We start from the raw sequence: 21,738 nt of genomic DNA on the forward strand, positions 1-21,738 counted from the left end.
GGGGGGAAGAGAAGAATGGCTTCTAACAGCCCTAACTTAGCGTAGATATTACCACCATAATTCATCTTCACAACAGACTCCTCAGTGGAGTAGAAGTGGTTTAAAAGGGACACTCTTTATTCTTTTGTACCTTTAACAGAAAAGGAGCCTTCATCTTTTGCTGTATTCCTATCTCTCCCTACCCTCATCTTATTCCACTTACTAACTCATCTATTTCACTTCCCCCAGCCCTTGCCCTGCACTCATCTTTCCTCTAATTTACCCCACCATGACACAAAGAAATTAAGGATGCTGTCATAGTAAAAATGAGAATTTCATCAAGTTCAGGGGGGGATTCTAAAAAAGTTTTTATTGTGGCAAGTAAGGCGATAAGACTATCAAAACCAGCATTACTGTGAGAGCAACTTGGAATTTCAAATGGCCCTTTTGAGGAAGACAATTATTTTTGGAAACTCCCTACATGAGGACTAATACATAAGCATGTCCATGTGCTGTTTTGGCCATGCTGCATTTCCTGCTCCTATCTCCCCTCCTGGCTCAATGCTATAGTAGGAATGAGCTGTTGAGGTCAACTAACATCAGAATTCCCGTCCCTATATTCCCCAAACAACTTTGTAGTCACATCTCCAGCTACATACCTTCTCAACATGGCTCAAGCCACTTATGCTCACCCATAGCTTTTGCAATCCAAGACTGCTGTTAAATGCTAATTGCTTCCTAATGAAAACTAATCATCATGCAATTAAACTTTAATCACTAAGCAGCTGGCTGAGATCCAGTCTGTAACAATGAAGGTTCATTAATAACTTTGGAAAAAAGTGGTCTATCCTTGAAGACTATCCTCTATACTTCACACAGTCAAGCTAAATGCATGAAACTGTTTGAAAAATATTTCCTCCGTCAAGAAAGAAACACTAGCTAGAGCATAATAGTTTAAGAGTAGCATAGTCTAGATTAGGTGAAAAGGATGGTTTTTAAGAATCAGGGAACCCAAACTCTGTTCCTAGCTTCTTCCATAACATCAGGTAAAGCATGAAGCACAGACAGAACCTCGCTTCTCCAATTCTTGTCTCTACAAAGTAAGAAGGCAAAAAAATGAGTTTTAATTTTGCTGTAGTTTCTAAAATTACATGAATACTCATCATACTTCAATTTTATTTTTACTCATCTTTCTAAATCTAGGGAAATTAATCTCTTTCAGAACATATTTCTCTAATTAAAAAGATATTGGGGTTATATAACTAGGTTTATAATGGGCAGATAGATGAAAATTTACTTTTGAAAAGAAAAAAAAGCTTCAAACTACCTTCTGTATTGTATTTTAAAAAAACCCCTCACATCACCATCAGTAAGCGCCTCAGTTTTACACGCACCATTCCTACCCCAGAGTGGTTAGTGCACAAAGCACTATGCTTATATATCTTTTTATGAACTTGGTTTGCACAGCAGGGTTTGAAAAGCTTTCTTTTATTGTGAATAGTAAAACATTAGTATAGCCGAAGTATTAATTTTGCTTATTTTGTGATCAAAGGATTCAGGGAAATGTTTATTTTAAAAATAAACCAGAGAAATTGTTTTTTTATTTAAAAGGTCTTACAAAAGATAGAATATAATTCCAATAAACCATACAGTATTATATACAAAATCATGAATTCTTACCTCCAGAAATTAACCTCTTATCAAACTGAACAAGCAAAGAAAGATTAATAAGAAACAAATTTTTTAAAACCGGGGAATGTATTTTTTTTTAAGGTTTGCATTTTCTCCTAGTTGTAATCAAATATAGGCCATTTTAAACAGATGAGTGGAGCAGAATAAAATTCTGAACTTCAGTTCTTGAATATCCTTCAACACTTACTAGTAGCATTCTTCTAATGAAGTAAAGGGGATACAATTCAACTGACTACCATCTGGAATTAGTCTTAGTTAAAAAAGTTAGTTCAGTTTAAATTAACAAAACAAAACACAGCCCAATCTCCCTCTCCAATTTTGGGGAATCTTAACAACCTTTTTGCCAGCACAGCTTTAAAAAGATCCAAGCTAAAATAACAGATAAATGGATTGTATTCACTCACTATTGAGAATTTAGCAACAGTTTGGCATCTCTACATTAAAAGGCAACTTAAATCTTACAAAACACTGTATGAGCTTGTGGATAGCCAGACAAAAAGCTCTCAAGCTTTCTTTAGAGATCTCCTGCACAGAGAAGGCTCCATTCACATTTGAAAGAGGTTCTTCAAAATTAAAGTTACTTAAATGCATTTTTAAACAAAAATTCTACATGGATTTCAAGGATCTCTGATGCTTTATAGAAAGGCCGGAACTATGGAATGAGCAATCTCCTTTTTAAATACTAGTTTCCAGTGCTCCTGGCTTCAGCTAATATAAGTGATTAAGCATCCTATTCTTTCCCAATGCTCTATTGTCAGTAAATCTATTTTCCACTTTCCTCACCCCACATGCTAGACAAACAGTAAAATATAAAACCACATGCAAACACACTCATAATGCCCATACTTTGGCATAAACTAATGGCAAAGGAGTCTGCTAGTAAAGATGCACAGAAATTACTTCCATGCCTACCATTAATCTTCTCTCTGCCTCCATACAAAAGGTCGAAATTGGAGAAGTCTTTCCTCTTTTCCCAATCTCGTTATGTTTGAGAACTTAACTAAACTGTACTTCCTGACAACTACAATCCATGATCACCAATACACCACACCAGCTTTACCTGATTTCTACTCACAACAAAAGTCAAGGAAAGGCAGCTTCATTTCACAAATGTAATTAATGGCTTCCAATGACTCAAGATATTGAAATACATGCATCAGGAAATGGAGATGTAGATTCTGTCTACTCACCTCTTCAGCATTTGAGGCTTGTGATACCAATACACAGAGCTGCTGTAAACTATGAAGTGCTGTAGCACCCATCATTCACACTTCTAGGTCCTTACTAGAGGAAGGCAATGAAATGAGATACAACAGGGGCTCCTACCAGGTTCTCATCTCTGTGGCAGCACAATCTTACAGACCAGGAGTCATGACAGCACAGAGAGTTTCAGTAGCACAGCAGATGGCAATGCCTTTCTGAGAAAACTGAATCTGAAGTTCATTATTCAGCTTGTCTTTCAGAATTTCTTCTCCACCCAAAATTTCATGCTTCCTTATATTTGAAATGCTGCGGAAGAATATTAAAGATGCTGCCATTTCCCAAGGAATGTAAACGAATGTTAAACTAATTGTACTAAGGACTGTCTTCAAGAAAGAGCGAGTACATTTCCAGCTCAGACAATCAGATGTTTGAACACAGTCCATCAACGAAAACCAAGAACTCAATCACTTTAACTGTAGAAGATGCCTCAAGATTCTATGGCACTCTTCACTTGCAGGGTTAAAGCATACTAAAAGCTGTTGCCAGAGATAAAAATAAGCACAACGTTCTCAATATACCTGCTAACAGGCAGGTTTTGGAGTTGTTTCCCTTTCCCCACAGTGAAAAATTAACAAGCTCTGATACTATTTCTTCCTACTCTGGAAATTTCTCCCTACCATTACAGACCCAGGTCTAAGAAACAGGTTTTCCTTCCTGTGTTTGTCAGGCATGTGGTCTTTGAAGCAGCAGATTATTATTTCATCTGAACCTTGACCTGATGCAGAACTTGACTTGAGGGGCTTTTTCAAGAAGAAAAAAAAAAAAAAAAAAAAAAAAAAAAAAAAAAAAACAAAAACCAAACAAAAATGTCAGGTTCAGCACTTTTTTCTCCTCTAAAAAGGATAATGAATAAAAGGTCAGCATTCATCACCCAATACTTAGCAGCAGTAGCACTGCAGGCCTAAACCACTTTCAAGTGGTGGTATCACCCAGGCACAATTTTGTATTACAGCTAACTTGATCTAATGGTTATAATTATCAGTGGAAAAGGCCCTCCCTGTCAGATGCAGCAAACATGGTTCAGAAAGTAAGCGGATTCAAACGGCTGACCTGGCACAAAGATCCCCCACTCCAAGATAGTTTTCTGATGGATTAGCTAGGTAGAAATCAACCCACTGTGCAAAACACACAGTTGGTAGATCTAGCACAAGGGAAACAAGAGGAGCAAGCAGCTTGCAGAGGATAAAGTAGGATCACCCCTCTTGACTGCAACTCACTCCCAGCCTGGCTTAGGGATAAAGCACACCTGTGCCAAATGAGACATCCAGAATAAACTGGCATCTTTAGCTTATGGTAATATACTACTCAGGTTTCTGCAGCTAGAAACAGTTTTGCTTTGTTTTCCCAGAAGTAGCTAACCTTCCACAATTTTCTCAGTTCATACTGATTCCCTAGCTCAGGCATTTGATTAGCCAGTTAGAAACCTTTTAAAAGCAATTACTTACAGAGTGTGGGAGCATTTTTGTTAGGCTTTGATTTCCCAAATTTGAGAATATAAGTAGCTTAATTCCTAGTGATCTCTCTAGGCACCTTTCTTTACCCAATTTACAGCTAGGGTCCAGAATGGTAAAAGAAAATGGTTCTGTGAAAGCAACAGAGTAAACAAAATATTACAGGTAGGCAATCCTTATTTCCTCTGTGGTACAGATTTCCATAGATAAGATACTGTGGGAGATCAACTGTCAGGAGTCTTAAACGGTCAAGAACAACTTTTCTGTGTGAAACCAGTTCTCTGAAATCTGGACAGCATATGTAAACCTACCACTAGCCCTACAAAGGCACACTCAACATGAGTCAGAAAGTTGCCACTGCCCAACAGTAATGAAAAATTCAAGTATTTAAGTATCAATTTGAAAAAAAAAAAAAAAAAAAAAAAAAAAAATAGGTTTTGAACTTCTGTGAGCCCATATGTGGTTTTAAAGAACCTTCTCTAAAGTCAGTCTGACTTTCTGAACAGCTTTGTTATTAGTCCTAAAGCAGGTAGATTTCTCCTCTTTAGGTAAACAACTAGGGTTTGAAAGATAATCCATGAGAGTTGGACAGACAAAATTCCAGACTGGTGAGAGAAAGCCCAGAATCTCCTTCCATTATACTTAGATCATGGACAGATTTTATCCTTCATTGCTTGTTACTCTGAAGTTATTCTGACTGAAACCCAAGATGATTCTTTCAACAAGCAGCAGCATAGGAAACAGGTTTGAAGGACTTCTTCCCATGTGTGAGGGATTAAAAGATTACTCAAGGTGGGAATGAAGCAGTTTGATGAGAAAAGCATTAAATTCTTTAGATCTTTTAAAAGAGATCTTTGAAAGAGTTGGATAAACAAGTTTTCCTTATGCAGAGCACCCTCAGCAGAAACAAAAGCTACATTTGCCTTCAAGCAATGTCAATTCTGACTCTGGGGGTAGAGCGGTGCAACAGACAACGGACACCAAACCAAAAAAAACCCCAAAAGTAATACCTGTGCTCAGCCTGAACCTGTGTCTTGGAAAAAAGGTGTTTTATAAAAAAGTTTCCACAAAACAGCATATCACCTCCTAGTGAACAGTTTTTTAGAAAACAATGGTGGAACTATCTTCTTGGATTCTGCAACTCAACTCAAACACTGTTCTCGGCATTGTTCTTCTCTTCACTTATAGCTTCTTAAATTTTAATACTGAGAATAAAGACTTATCAATTGTTTAAATCTACTGACAACCACCAAAGTGACTCCATAATTTTGCCAGTTTCAAAGGTAACCAAGATTTCATGTTGCATGAAAATGAGTTTCTCATGAATAGGAAAACAATGAGAAGATAAACAAGACAGGAAACCGTTTTCTTAAAGGTATTTATAGCAAACTGCATGCAGCTGTTAGTTTTCCAAATCTATAAATGCAAAGAAATGGTTGACAGGCCTAAGAAGAGACACCAAAAAAATTTCCAGAGGAAGACTATGAATATATTTTCAAAGGTGCTGCAGGAATACCTGCTGTAAGATTCTTAGTATCATAAGACAAAGATCTTACCCAAATCATTTATAATCTGCTTTACCTAAACCTGGTGTCTGGCCACCTTCAATATTCAAAAGAAAGCATTTTATAGGCAACAGGATCATCCAGCACTAGAGAGACTGCATTTATCCAGTTCAAGATTTCATTAGCCTTGGAAACACAAATCTCTAACTGCAAGAAGGCCAGTTAACACCCCTTACTACGGTTTAACAAACAGTTTAAGAGAGAAAGACAAACTAATTGGCAGGTAGGTCCACCCACTGGGGTATCCAATTTGAACCTCAAAATAAGGAGAAAGATTAAGCCATTCTGCATCTGAAGCAGCCCAATTAATCTGATAAGGTATTCACCTTCTCAGAACCAAGCAGCCTTCCAGAGCATCCAGAGTAAGAGGAACATCTTTTTACCTTTGAGAAAGGCAGCACTTTGGAAACCAGCTGGACTGCCGCTTAGAAGAGAATACATTCACACCATTTTTGGTCTAGAGTGAAATCAAACTTTAAGGAAAGCTCAAAGCTCAGGAAAGTCACATCACAGTTTGATAAACCTTTTTATGAGAATACCTTCTCATCTCAAATTCTTCTGCAGCATCTGGCACAAGTTGATCTTTCAGCGACCCCACCTACATTCTAAGCCTTCCTTGAGATTTGACTATGGGGTTGTTCTCAAAAAAACTGCAGTAAGACACAGATGTTTATTCATGCAAGAAACAGAAAACTTAACATAGCAAGAAAATGCTTCAAATTCCTTTCCAATTCTAGAAGGAAAACATGAAACAGAAGTGTTTAGGGGGGGAAAAAAGTCTGTAATAAGCTTCCATATGAGAAAAAACAGGTGAGTTTGTGTAAGAAGAAATGCAGGATGGGTTACTTATGCCACTACTTCTACATTACAGTTTTGATGGTTTATGGCCTTTGACCAGAAGTTTCTTAGTTCTATACTAGGATGCTGATAAGCAACAGTCAGATCCCTAAAGAAAATATTTCAACTCAATGGTATGAATTCAGTTTAAATTTGGTGTGCATTTGCCCTTTGTGGGTATTATAAACAGTTTACATAGATTTTTAATTATGGCAGTATTTCATTTACACCAAATACATTACATACATTAATTATTCACTTCCAGGCTCATGACCCTTCATATGCCATAAACTAATGACTTTACTTACCCTAGACCAAATCTAAAACCTAGACTCCTGTATGCTTGTGCACACATCTGTCTACTCTCTCCTGTTAGCAAGCAGCAACACATTTTGCACATCTGCTTTTCCAGGGCACTAACACTGATGAACTGCATGTCAGAGGGAACAAAAAGAAAATGCACTTGCAAAGCAAGGAAGAGGTAAAGAAAAAGCACACGCAACAAGAATAAGAAATCAGCTGTCTGAGCCAGAAGGCTATCCTCAGGCAGCGGGGCAAAAAAATCTAGTTCATACGGAGCCTTTCCACTGCCTGGGGATGGCTTCTGGCAGGTACACCTCTGAATACCCTGACTGCATCTTTGTGTTGCATGTAAACCTCTCCTAACTGAAGAGGGAAAGATACACTGCTTCCATAGAAGAATACAGCACCACAGTTTGCTATAATAGGATAAAAAGGTTAAGGAAAAGGATAATGCTAGGAGAAAATCTATTCCATTATTTGTGACAGAGGCAGAAGAGAAGGATGGATTACTCTTATGGATGTAACACAGAAGAGCTCAGCATTCAGCTAGGACACCTGTTACTGTGTTTGAATAAGGCATAACAAAACAAAGCATACACAAGAAAATGGTCCCTGCCTCTGAAAATTTGGAGTCTTATAACTAGATTAAAACCTGACCCAGACAGAACAGTGGAGAGCACTGAAAGGCAACATATTACTTTGCAGACACAGAAAGTAAGCAGCATTTCTTACAGCCTTAAATAGGAAGGATTAGGTAGAAATAACTTTAAAATCTAATGAGATTGCAAATCTGAGTGACAGGAAAATCAGGACAAAATCGCAGACGATGGATTAAGGATTAAGCAAAAGGCACATTTTGAAGTGAGAATCTGAGAACTCACAATGAATTCAAGAACAATTTTTAAGTTCATGGCAGAAGAACATGAATCTGGAGCAAAAAAAGGAAGCTCTACAAGTCTGGAAAAAAGCAACCAGGTTACCAAAAATTACCCCCAAAGGCATGGTATTCCATGATAAAGGGAAGGAAAGCATAAACAGAACTTCAGCAAACCCCACAAAGAAATCTGGGAGTAATGAACAACAGCGTCTGCAAAGAACCATGGAAAGAAAGGAGGTAATCAAAAGAGGACACAGATAGGAAACAAAGGTGGAACAACATTCCAAGAGCAGCACAGCTGATAGTGACAAATGTAGCTGACAGGGAAAGGAAAATCAAGTACTGGATCTGAAGCTTAGCCAGGAAACTGTAAACACCGATTACAATTGTAGTAGAGCACAATCGAAGCTGCAGTGGAGGACAAAAGCCCCAAACAATGCATTCAAAGAATTTTGAGATGAAAAATGGGAAAGGAAAATTAAGAGGTAGTTGAAAAGGCAAGAGAGACCACAGGCATTTTGTACACTTTAAAAAACCCCAACAAACCCAACACAAAAAAAGCACCCCCCAAATGGGAAACACTCATGTCTACAGGTACTGGGAGGGAAAAGAAAAGCTAGGGGTTGAGGAAGTGATTAAAGGAAAAAGAGAGAAAGGACACAAGGTTCAAGGGAGATAAGGAGATGTTCTGATACGGTGCCACAGAGGCAGATGAAAGGGTTAAGAAGAGGAGGGGAAAAAAAATTATATTTGTGACAAGGAGATGATCATAATAGTTTGAAGAAAGAGATAAAGGGTAGTTCCGAGTGTAATCAGTCAGAAAGTCATAAAAGATCCCATGCAGAGAAAGAATTAGATGTCAACAGGCAAAACCCATATAAAAATGTTGTGGATAACAGGCTACTACTTATCAAGTTTGATTAGAGCCTATCAGCATAGCACATTTCTGTTGGGCATACCCCCTTTATAGGTACATGAACACAAAAATGGATTGCTGGAGCAAAACTCAAATGGTTCAAGAACTTGCAGAGAAGACATTTGCTACTGGGAGAACAAGGATCATAAATGAAAGACACACCCTAAAAACAAGAAAAAGGGAAAATCCAGCTGGAGTGATCCAAATTCAAAATACTGGTGAACAACAAGACATATGAAAGTACAGCCACATTGCGAGCAGAATCCAAACAGTGGTGATCCTGAAAGAAACCTTGCAATTATCAGAGATAAGAAAATTCAGCAGTTGCATCAGAACAAGCATGCAGGCATGGCTCGATGAAAACCAAATGAAATTAACTGACGTTGTTTAATGAGAGGCTAGAAACAAGAATGCAGGCCAAATCAAGTTAGGGCAAAGAAGCATGTAATTACTGTCAAAGAACAGTGACTGAAAATGCAGAACAAGCCAGGAATCAAACCTGAAGAAAAAAGTTCATGGGGAGGAATTAAGCACACTGTACATAACAATACAGAGTGAAGATGAAAACTGGATCTGAATGTTGTTTAGAAAAGGAAGAATCTGAAGGCAACAAGAAAAAGTGGTCTAGTGCCTTTTCCATGGTCTAGTCCAGGACAGAAAGCATAATGCAAAAGGTAGCCATAAATAAAGGGATGCAGCATACTGATGATGGCAAAGAGAGACATGTAACTGTGATTTTAAAGTGTCAGCTTCCATCACAGAAAATCAAGAATAGCTAGCGTCTCCATCCACAACCAGGTGGTTGTGAATAAAGTTCCCCCTTTATCCCTCCTTTAATTTTATGTGTTTCTTCTCATTCATTGTATACTCGCACTTTAGAGAAAGTCAAGTATCTGTATGATTTGTGGTATAATTTGTATTGAATTCATCTGTACTAAACCCATCCACATTTCATTTGAAGCTTACAGACCTCTATGCAATTTTCCTCTATCCACCTTATTTTGTAAGTGTGTTCAGTTTGTGTGAGGAAGGGGGGGGGTGTTTGGTAGCAGGGGAAGGAGCCACAACAGTGGCTCCTGTAAGAAGCTTCTCAAAGCTTCCCCCAGCTCTGAGCAGGGCCTCCCTCTGGCCGAGGCAGAGCCAATCAGGAATGTGATATGCCTCTGTGATAACATATTTAAGAAGGGGAACCTGGGAAGAGGAGTTGTGAGGGAAATACCTGTGCAAAACACTAAGTTGAGGAAAGCAGAGGGGGGAAGGCGTTCCAGAGCAGAGACCCCCCCCGCAGCCTGTGGTGAGAGGGCAGGCTGTGTCCCCGCAACCCATGCGGGTCACCAGTGGAGCAGATGCCCACCTGCAGCCCATGAGGGACCCCACACCAAAGCAGGTGTCTGAGCCTAAGGAAGGCCAGGACTCTCAGGGAAGCCCACGCTGGAGCAGTCTGTTGCTGGGAGGACTGCACCCAAGACAGGAACCTGTGCTGAAGCAGTTTATCAAGAGCTGCAATCCATGACACGTGTCAATGAAAATTCATGGACGACGGCTTCCTGTGAGAGGGACCCCACACTGGAACAGGAGAGGAGTAAGTCCTCCTCCCCCTGAGGTGATGAACTGACCACAACCCCATCCCCTGCACCACTGTGGGGGAAGAAGCAGAGAAACTGGGAGCAAAGCTGAGAAGGGAAGGCGTTCCTACTCTGTTTGACTGGTATATTAGCAGTCACAGTGGTCAAATTAAATTGACATTCTTTTTCTTTCCCAATAGAGTCTGCCTTTTGCCCATGACTGTAATTGGTGAGTTATCCCTTCTTGTCCTTATCTCCATCCCAGGCCTTTTATTTTGTCCTCTCTATCCCTGAGGGGGAAGGAGTGAGCAAACAGCTTCCTGGTGCTCAGTTGCCCTCTGGGCTTGAACTATGACAGTAAGGACCGCAAATTCTCCTACAGTTGTATAATATGCAGTGCAGTCACATTAACAACTTTGGTTGGAAGAGACCCCTGCTGAAAGCAGAGCCAACTCTGAAGATAACTTCAGAGGTAAAGTGGGTTGCTTAGGGCCTTTCCCAGTTACATTTGTGCATCCCCAAGAAGAGACATTCCACAGCTTCTACATTGTGGCCCCTCAATCTAATGTTTCACCACTCTCACTGTATATTTTTTTGCCTAATACTGAATTGGAATTTTCTTTGGTGCAATTTGTGTCTGCTGCCACTTGTCCTTTCACTGTATGACTCTAAGAAGAGCCCTAGAGTATATTAAGTATCTAACAGGATAGAATAAGTAGGAGAAAAAAAGATCACTGTAGTCGTGAGAAAGCCTTTGGACATCCAAAACTTTTAGCAGGTAATGAGCACCCAGCTTTTTGCTGCCTGAAAAATCTGTCTGATCAGGTACAGCAGAGACCTAAACGAGGCCATCAAAAGGACATCGCTAGAGATTTATTTATGATGAAAGATGATTGCTTAAGACATGAGAGAAGAGCAAGGAAAAATGGTATTCCAAATGGTATACATACTGCAAATGAAAACAAATAATTTTGTACAGTAAGGTTAGGTACTCACCATCTCTCTTGCAATCTCCACAGCTTCCTGCAGCCCATAGAGCCTGCCACAGACCAGGTAGATCCCATTGGCCCAGAGAATACAACCCTCATGGACCCAAAATTCATTGCTGTCAAGAGGTAGTTCAGGAATTTGTAACTCCAGCTCAGTGCCACCTTCTGAAGTGGGCATAGAGGGTTTTGAGTCCAAAGGAGTCTTTTCACCACCACTGCCACCATCAGTGGTTGCTTTTTTACAAGAAGCTCCCCTTGAAAGTGACCGAGAGGCTCCACTACAGTCCTCAGAGCGGTGCCGCCTCTTAAAGCGGGGATGAGCAGCTAGGCTTCTTTGTTCCTTCTGTTGTTGCTGTTCCTCCTCCTCTTCCGTATCTGTCTTGGAACCATTAGAAGCACTTTTGTGCCGTACCTTGACCTTGCTCTGCATTTCTGTGGCCCTCTTTGGAGGCGGGTTCTTGGGCAAGGTGGCTGCGTAATCCTGGGGGTAGAAAGGACCAAAGAGGTCACCCATGTTACGATAGCTGGCCCATTTGCCACACAGGCAGCAAACCAGATGCCCTAAGACAGAAGACTCTGTTACTACAGGGCCCTGCAGCATGAAAGTTGAGGTGGGCAGCACTTTGCTCTCCGCATTGCTAGGAGGGGGTGTTGAAGACCTCTGTCCTTTACGACCCCTCACTAATTTGTTCTGCTCTTCTTCCTCTGCATTAATGATTGTGCACACAGCGCCTAATTCACACTTGTTTACCACATGAATATAAGGGAAAAAGGACTTATTCTTGGAGTCAGTTTTATCTACAGACTGGGTAGCATATTTAAGCTTGATCTCTGGTTCTTGAGGTTCCACAATGGGAGCAGCTCGTCTTGGCTTCCGCTTCCGTGGCTGTGTTGCAGGTTTTCGCCTCTCCCTCCTTTGCCTTTTCGGCTTTGGCTCACCACCACCTACCCCTTCTGAAGACTGTGCAGGTACTGGTGGGGGTGGTGGGGGTGGTGGGAGTTGCTGCTGTTGCTGCTGCTGCTGCTGCTGCTTCTTCTGCTTGTTCACACTCCCAATTGGCCTCCCCTTTTTCTTTCCAGAGGGAAAATACCCCTTTGGAGGGAAACCATCTGGCTTGGGTGAAATGTTTGTCACATCTCCATCTTTTTCCTCAGACTTTGGATTTGGTTCAGAAGTAAACACACTGGAAGGGGAAATTGTTTTTGAGTCAGAAAAGGTCAGAGTTCCAGCTCCGCTAACAGATCCATCAGACCTTCCCTGACCACTTGACTTCTGAGAAGGTGGTGGTGCTGTACTGGATCCCACTCCTTCTTTACCAATGCTGGCAGTTTCAGGGACCTCTTTCTTGGTTTTATCATCCTCATTGCTTTGCCACTCTTCTGAAGATCTTGGAAGAGTTATTTCACCAGTTGTATCCTGGCTTACTGGCCCCACTTGATCTGACATGTCTCCTTTTCTCTTCTCAGCCTCTGGTCCATGTCCAGACACACTTCCTCCTTCAGGTCCACTCTTAAGGGACAGGATGTCATCAAGAGTGACAGTATCTGCACCAGTTTCAGCACTGTTGGTAGAAACACTTCTCCTAATATTGGGAGATGTAATTTTTTGAACAATAGCTTCCAGTTTTAATCCTCGCCCCTTTCTTGGGGGCAATATTTTGGTCTTAGCCGGGCTTGTGAGGGAAACAGCAGGGCAATTCCTATTATCAGGACTTGGCAGGTCCTTGAAGGAATCTCCCTTTGCAACTGATTTGCCAACATCTTGGCTTTGAGATGAATGGGCATAGGAGTTGTACGTTTTATCAGCTCCTTCTTTTGCTGAAGTCATCAATCGCCCTTTATCTTCACTGCCACTGTTCTTCATATCCTGTGGCTGTCTTTTGGTAGGGATAGGCGAGATGAAAGAACGGACTCGCCTCCTCATAATTAATGGATTTTGAGGAGACTGGTCTTCCTGGCCAGGGAGCCTGAGCATGGCATTACTAGGCTTGGGCAAATCTGAAGATTCCTCTCGTCGATGCCCATCACTTTCTTGAGGGCAAAATCTTTTTTGGTTGGCTGCTCCGAGAGGGCCACTGCTTTTGGCAGGAGAAGTTTGCCGAGAGAGGTCCCAACCAGAATCATGATGCTGCAACTTCTGGTTGCCATGTTTCAGCTCAGTGCATTTGCTCTGAGCACTGTCACTCCCCATAACACAGCGCCCAGACTCCTGGCTTCCAGTATCATGGTAAGAGCTACCCTGAAGGTACATCATTCCATCCTTGTCATTTTTTAAGGGACTCCTTACTCTTTCCAGAAACTGCTGTTGTCTTGGGCTCTTCCTCGCTCCTTCCTGCCTGTGCTGAGCTGCAGCAATCACACCCTGAGCAGTGCTGCTTGCCCAATCTTTGTATTCTTCTTGCTGTTGCTGGTATATCTGTCTCTTGTAATGATACTGGGAATTTAAACTCTGGTTAGGGTCACCGAAAGCATGAGGCCTAGCATTTGTGTGATATGGTGAAGCCAAAGATGGGCCTTCTGAATTCTGAGGGTAAGCAGAATGCAACGACCCCCTGTTAACTCTTTCAGATAGTGTCATGTGTGGGTTCATGTGATGCAGATCTGTCCCTGGGCCTCTGCTTCTGCCTGGTGACATTTTCAGCTTATCAGCAAGATCCTGAAATTGAGAAGGTGATTTACCCCTGCTGCTTCCAGTTCTGCCAGGTACTCGTCTCATTTGCGTCGATCTGCTGTCCTGCTGGGGAATGTAGTCTGGAGCAGCATCAGAGACGGCAGCTCCAGGGCTAGCATTGCCTCGGAAAGATTCATGCTTGATGCCAGCAGGATGACAATGGTCTCCTGTTTTTTTATTATTGAGACTAGCTGAGCTCTTTGACTGTTCAAAATCTTCTTCTTTTATTTGCCCACTGTGAGCTTTCATCTTTGTTTCCATGGATACTAAACCACCAGGGAGTATTACTGACTGGCTCAAGCCAGGGGCAAGACGTTCACTCCTTCCACTTCTGGCCTCCGGACCCATGTGCCCCATTGGGTGAGGGCCAGGATCTCTGACAAGTTGCCTTAATGGAGATATGTCACAGATCACTGATCTCCTCTCTGAGAGTGCTCCCCCTTCATGGGCAGAAGACTGAGACTCTACATCAAACTTTCTAGCCATAGGGTAATCAGCTAGATTTATCTGCTTCATGTCAGGAGCTGCACTGCTAGACTTCCTATCCCAGGGACCCCAGTGAGGGCCTTCTAGGAGAGACCCCATGCTTTTATTTAAGAGGCCTCTATTGGTCAATTCATTGGTTTGACTAATTAAGATATTGGGCCTCATGGCTCCTTCCAAACTTCCAGCCATTCCAGAATGCTCTTGTGCGTTCCTAGAATACCTTCTGTCTGGATGATGGTGGTACCCCTGTAAGACCTCCTGTAGGAGGCTAGGAAACTTCTCATTCCGGCCTTTGCGCTCACTGTGCCCTGGAAAATCACCCTTTTCTTGACCAGAAGGATACTGTGGAAAGCCACCAATATTTCTCTGTATACCGGCTGCTATATTATCCTTGTAACTGTATCTTAAACTGCCAGGAGATTTGGACGGTTCTGTTCTTGCAGGAAAATTTGGCCCAACAACTGCATGACCAGGCTGGCTGTTCCCATCTCCATTATGGTTAGTGTTATCGCCACTTTTGCTCCCTTTACTTCCTCCTTGAGTTTCTGGCTGTGTCCCTGCATGCCCAGCTTCTTTTGCTCCACTAGCACTAGCTGGTGCCTGCGTGGCTGTGGAAGCATCATCCTGTGTAGGTTTATCTTGTCCACCTGACTTTTCTACTCTTCCTGCCATGGCTTCCCGGGAGACAATCACCCCAACTGCCTTTTCATTCACTTTTGGGGCATTTTCCACAGCCGCTACCGCTTCCTTCCCATCAGGGGAGGCCACATCCTCCCTAGCTGCAGGGCTGCTACTGAGTTTTGATGGCTCATTCTGAGAGCCTTGTGCTGGTGAGGAGTTCGATCTCTCTAAGTTACCCCCTTTGTAAGTGGTGTCTGAGCTGGTGCTCTGGCCACTTAGCTGTCTCACCCTTTCCCCATGATCCTCTGAACTACTAGAACAACCACCATCAAGGGACTCTGCCAGGGGAGACTTAAGTTGCTCCTCTGCCTGGGAGGAGCCTTCTGAGTTGGTGCAGCTGTCAGCCTTCTTTGAAGAGGAGGACCTTTTGGAACTTTTTTTCTGAGGTGCCAGGGCATCCGAGAGCAACATGTGCTGCACTGTGTTGGGCAGATTGGCCACTTGAGAACTTAGAGCACTCAAGCTGCTCAGCCCTGGATCTGTGAGCCTTTTTTCCTGCAGTCCTTCCAGCCCAAATCCCTTGAATCCCCCTGCATGAGCATTAGGGCTTGGCATCATAGATGGTGTAGGACTAAGCTGAGGCATCATCTGCAGGATTCGGTTTCTAGAACCCATGGACATGTTGCCTTGCCCACACTGGAGATTTTCTCCACCTGGCATGAGTGGAGAAGGGGTAGAGCTGCAGCTTGGAGACTGAACCACAGATGCAGCAGGAGATGGATTAGAGATTGGACTGAAGTTTTGGTGGAACTGCATCGGGGACCTTACAGGAACTTCAGTCTGACTGTACTGTCCCACTTGACTTTGAAGAGAGAGCTTGGTGGCAGCATTTGAATACTGCATTACATGCTGAGGTGGGTGCTGTTGCTGCTGCCCCTGCTGCCCGCTTTGGGGCAGCTTAGACTGCTCAAAGCCTTTCATCGGTTGAGTCTGAAAGCTGTAGTTTGACTGGGTCCCATATGCCTGTGCATTGGAACCCACAGCATGGCCTTCATACTGCGACCCTGAATTCACGCTGTAGCTTCCATCATAATTCTGTCCTGACTGGCCAAAACGCTGCGGGGAAGGGAAAGAGGAGGAGGATGACGAAGGTGGCTGATAGTGTTGGCTGAACTGACCCACTCGTAACTGGTACCCAGAAGCAGAGGAAGGCAGGGTGGATGGACGCTGCATTGGCTGCAAGTGTGAGGTGCTAGAAGCAGACTGGCTGGACGCCTGGGGTAAAGGCTGATGAGACTGATAGATCTGCTGTCTCAGCTGCTGCACCTGCTGCTGCTGGCTAGAAGCCTGCTGCTGATACTGGGCACTCCCTGGAGAAAAAGGACCAGGATAATCCTGTTGATAGTGGGATACACCCCCAAGGGCCGAGTGCTGTGTTTGAAACTGGCCCACATGTCCCTCACTCCCATACTGACTCCCAAAGCTACTCCCTTGTGGGGGCCCATAGCTCTGTACTGGTCCAGAAGGCCTGCGCTGAGGTGGCTGCTGCCCTCCTGATGCCACCGGATCTTTGTTGGCAGCCATATAGTAAAACTCTCCTGCTTCTTTTCTGAAACCTTGGTAGCTCTGATGGCCAGAGCTCTCACCAGGCATTGCTGTAGAGGCTCCTGTTGCTCCACGACGTCCACCACCAGTACCTCCTCCAAAGCTCTGGAACATCTGGGCCTGCTGGCGGGGGCTGAACTCTTCCAGTCTGGATGAACCGTGCACTTCCTGCGGGTAGCTCTGCTGGTTTCCGTGGTAACTACTTTGCTCCCGAAAGGACTGCATGCTGTTCAGCAGCAGAGCGACAGCTCAAAAGCCCTCCTAAAAGGGGAGAAAAAGAAAGAGGAAAAAAAAAGGTATAGCATCCACATCTCCCAGTCACACCTATACTACTGCTCAATTTCACTGTTTTGATAGCAATTAAAGCTTAGTCTTTGTCTCCTACTTTCTGATACATCAACATGTATCTCTCCTGGCAACTTTTCAACCTTTTAGGTAGTGGAAGTAAGAGGAATCACTCACTTCCAAGAAAATACAAGTTGGTAGCCTACTACCAGCTGGACTGCATTTTCAGCATCAATATTTCCCCACGCTCATTTACTAACTGGACCTGTTTATGAGCCCCTGAAGAAAAAAAATTTCCAACAATGTTTTGCAAGGCAAAGGAGAACAATCCTCACCCTCCAGCTGTTCTCTATGGCTAATACTGGTAGCAATCAACTATTCTGCTACCATGTTTAAAGATGCAACAAGAACCCTGCACCACTCTCAAGCCACACTTTGATCCACTGTAGGAATGATATCCAAAGCCTGCATTTCACTCTGGCAAATATCTCTATTAGAAAACATCCAAGATACAACTGACCAAAGCTGAAACCAAGATACTCCAATGAAAAGGATCTATGGGAACCCATGGAAGAACTGGCACCAGCATGCTCAAAGACATCTGCTTGAGGCTTTGTTCCTGACTGCTCCAGTGACTGCTAGGTGGAAACCAACACAGCAAGACCACGTGGTATTTTCCCCACCCTATCTGCTTCTTTTTAAAAGATGGAAAGCCAGAACAAGTCCATACTACTTGAGGAAAAGGGTCTAGAACTTCACCCTGTAGGACTTTTAAATTACCTTGACTGAAACTTAACTGAAAACATCTGCCAGCCAGAATATATATTTTGGAATACCATGTATGATCATCTACATTTACATCATCAACTCCTAAGTAAATGGACTTCAGGAAGGCTCGCCTATGTACTTCAATCTGTTATTCAGTGTGTGGAATCATGACTCATCCTCAAGGACTGGACCGTAGCTGCAAAATTATATGGGGATGCTGGCTAGTTCCTGTGTAAAAAGTCTGACACATCACTCGACACATTAAGAAAAGTATGGTAATGAACTAGTATACATATATACACTGTCTTCCTAAATATTTCAATAAATAAAATCAATAAATAGATGACAAAAGCACTTCATTTCTGAAACACCTTGTGCTTTTCTCTTCCTGAAAACAAACTGGATAAAGCCACCTGGAGAGACTCCTTCCTTTAAGTAAATGTTAAGACAATGCTCACACTTCTCCAGGAAACAGAAACCTGACTCCTCAGATCGGAAACTTCCTGGAAGACTTGCCTGCATTAGGTTTTCTCATTTAGCCATGTTTTGTGCTTGCCACATTCAACTGAACCCACTCAGAATTAAAGTTTATTTTTGTACTTCAAAGCTTTGTTCAAGTAGAAGATCAACGGAGAGTCCCAAGAAAACAAAAGAGGAGATGCAGATGATGTCTGGCATCATGCTCTTTTCCCATCTGCCTCTCAAGATTTTTTTATTTTTTAATTAATATGTACGTTATATACAGCAGGCTCTAACTCTGCCATTAGGGTCTTTCAGAAAGGCACCCTGGTTATATCTGGGTTTCTACTGTTTGTCCATCCAGGCTACAGAACACACACAAAACCACCCTACTGAAATACATGTCTCCACAATCCCTCTCTGCTAACTCAAAGGCATCTTTCTGTTGGTTCATGCAGCTTGATATCCACAAGAATGTTACTGAAACATTTACTAGAATCAGAACCTTCAAATTGTTAATACTTCAAATTCTGTCTCTCCTCTTCCAGAAAGTCAACTTCACTGCTGTTTTAATCTTATACTCTAGTATTTTAAGTGTCATACTGTAAGATGCCTGCTGTTCTCATAAGCTTCCACTTTAGCATTTTAAGAGACTATAATGTATGTATAACATATGTATACATGTATGTATAACATGAATAACACTTCTATGAATGTCACACCACACCAATCTGTCCAGTTTAGGCTTCTTATGGATAAAAACTGTCCTTTCTCTGAATTATCCCCTTTGATGTTATCAGTTTGAAGCTCATGCCCTCAAAATTGGAATACCTAATACAAGCTTCTTTCTCTCTTTTTGTACGACTTGCAGTTAAGGTAAAAAATGAGACAAAATAATTAAAAGCAGGAAAGAAAACATACATAGATATAGAAGGAAGTCATCAAACTAAAGGTAAGAGAACATCTACTGTAATCAGCAGATGTTAGAAAGCAGCTTCTCTAGATAAGCAGTTTGGGGCTCTGCAATCAGCAACATTCATGTGCTATGGAGACTGTGTGCACGCCCTGAAAGTCACATGTTTTGCCTCCTCTTCCATGAAAGCAACATTTCCATCCTCATCACAGGCTCAGTCTCTCACAGAATCTCAGAATTATTTTTAAATATGAGTTTAATAAAGCTTACTTTGCATAGTCTGAACAAGGTCTCAGAAAGCCTTTTTTGCATTACATCATACAAAAACTTTCATCACTGATGATATTCATTCTTCTATAATACTACTAACAAAGGCTTGGAAACTGCTAACATACATTAACAATGTTAGGTAACATTCTTAAGACTTCCTCGCTATTAACAAACAATCATTTTAATTACATAACGGAACAGAAACAGCTCAAGATGCTGTAAAATACCTTTAGGAATAGAGATACAGTAAAGGTCAACCTGAGGCACAAATTCCTGTCCTCTATAACGTCATGCAATCATGTAATATTTATTTAGTCCAGAAGATACATATGCCAACTCAGAACAGGAAGACCATGTTTTTCTCCTTCAATTTATTATTTTTTTTAAATCTTGGATTTTACCCTGACAAATAAATAAGTTTTCATCAAGAGGACTTAAATTACCGGTTTTCTAAGCAAATGCCTTCTGTTTTCACATCTCCTACAGAACAACACTTGCTTTGAATATCTCAAGAGGAGCCTGAGTAACACAACTGGTAGAATAGCAGACCAAAAAAAAAAAAAAAAAAAAATTTACAGGAGTAAGAAAAGATAGGAGGTGCTTTAATCCATTACATCATTGATAAGACACATAATACATTTCTTGTCATTAATGCACTATAAATACAGGACTATTACTATTGTAATAATCTTTATTAATAATAACAGCACTGTAAAGTGCTTAGATGCTTCTCAGCAAAACCACCGAGAATAATTCCACAGGCAAGCCTTGTTAATAAAATACATTCAGACAGATGAGGTTTTCAAATTCTACTTAGATCCATAGGAAAAAAATAGATTTTATCAAATTCTTACTGGAAGCCTTTAAAGAAAATGTTTTCAGCTGGTACATACTCCTCCACATGCAGCAACTCAAGAGAATGATACACCAGCTGCCAACCAGAGACTACAACACAATCATATAAAACTCCATCATGGTGGTACACATCCATAATCCCGCCCCCAGCAGGAGGGGCAAAGTCCCACTTCCAAAACAGCGCTCCATTAATAGCCACAAATTACACACGTTTACAGTATTTTCCACCACACACAACAAAAACATCCAAAGCGTTCCCCACTTATTCAAGGAGAAGGTAAGATTCTGGCACAGCTTTCACTACTCCAGCATCACACCTACACTCTCACTACATGTGCATCCAGCTCTCTCAATGACGCTTCATGATTCTCCTCAAGTATTTACAGTCTGTAGCTGTAGAGCCATCTAAGCAAAGCCATCTAGAGACTACAGACTATATTCAATAGCCTAAGCAGTTTCACTCTGCTCCAACACATCTGTTTCTCCCCCAATAGCCTAGTAATCAAAATCAGTCTTCAACCTGGTAGGAACATAGGAAGCATATTACAAGCTTGTGTGGCTGATAAACAGCCACACTTACGAAATCACTGCATGTAAGTCATGACTAGAGAGAAGCAGTAGGTCCTCTTACCCATATCTCAGACTTGTGAAACACCTGAAATTATTTCAGTCGCTCAACCTACCTCCTTCATGTAAACGTGTTTTTAAGCACATCAATGCAGATTTGGTTTCTTGTTTAATCGTCCCAAACAGTCTTGTAGAACTTTGTTAACATAGTTGCTCAAAATATGGAGCTACTGCATTGTAATCCTACTGTGAACAAAATTACCAAATGGTAGTCAACAGCATGTAAGCATCTTTCACCAACAGTTCCTGCATGTATATGAGACTGCCCCCAACCACTGCTGATTAGCAAGGTTCATCAGTACTCCCACACCAAGATTACTGTGTGAAATGTTCTTCTGCAACATACTGTGCTAGGTTTTTTAAAACCATATAAATCTTTAAAACTTTTTAGTCCCAATTATCAAAGATTGGACAAACACAGGACAGCTGCCCAGATCTTCCCACATAATGCTGATGCCAGCATAGTAGCGCATCACTACAGACAGACAGCACAAAACACATGAGCTAAAACCCAAAACACTGTTGAGATACGCTTCATTCTTAATGATAGCCTATAAAGAATTAACAAAACCAGCACCACTTAATTCTGTAGGATGTAAGTGAGGTCTTTCTGCTTCATTAAATTTTCTTTAGATTTGGGTTGACTACTGTGACCCATCTGTGCAGAGAAGTCTCAGGCAGCAGTCAAATGCAATATATTTTCAGTGATCTGTCAAGGACCTCTCATTTCCTAGTGTGCTT

The 21,738-nt window shown here is 41.8% G+C and overlaps 1 protein-coding gene across 3 annotated transcripts in view; it reads right to left on the reverse strand.

Annotated features, from left to right (window-relative positions):
• Nucleotides 1-21,738, reverse strand: part of TCF20 (transcription factor 20) — a 117,112-nt gene that overhangs the window by 29,483 nt on the left and 65,891 nt on the right. For all 3 annotated transcript variants that reach the window (XM_026868568.1, XM_026868567.1, XM_026868566.1), the window contains exon 2: nt 11,445-17,081. In XM_026868568.1, coding sequence (XP_026724369.1) covers nt 11,445-17,045 — 5,601 coding nt within the window. In that variant the 5' untranslated portion in view covers nt 17,046-17,081. The remainder of the gene's footprint in view (nt 1-11,444; nt 17,082-21,738) is intronic.

This window comes from Athene cunicularia (genome assembly GCF_003259725.1).
Source record: "Athene cunicularia isolate RWA chromosome 1 unlocalized genomic scaffold, athCun1 chr1_part2, whole genome shotgun sequence".
Classification (NCBI taxonomy): Eukaryota; Metazoa; Chordata; class Aves; order Strigiformes; family Strigidae; genus Athene; species Athene cunicularia.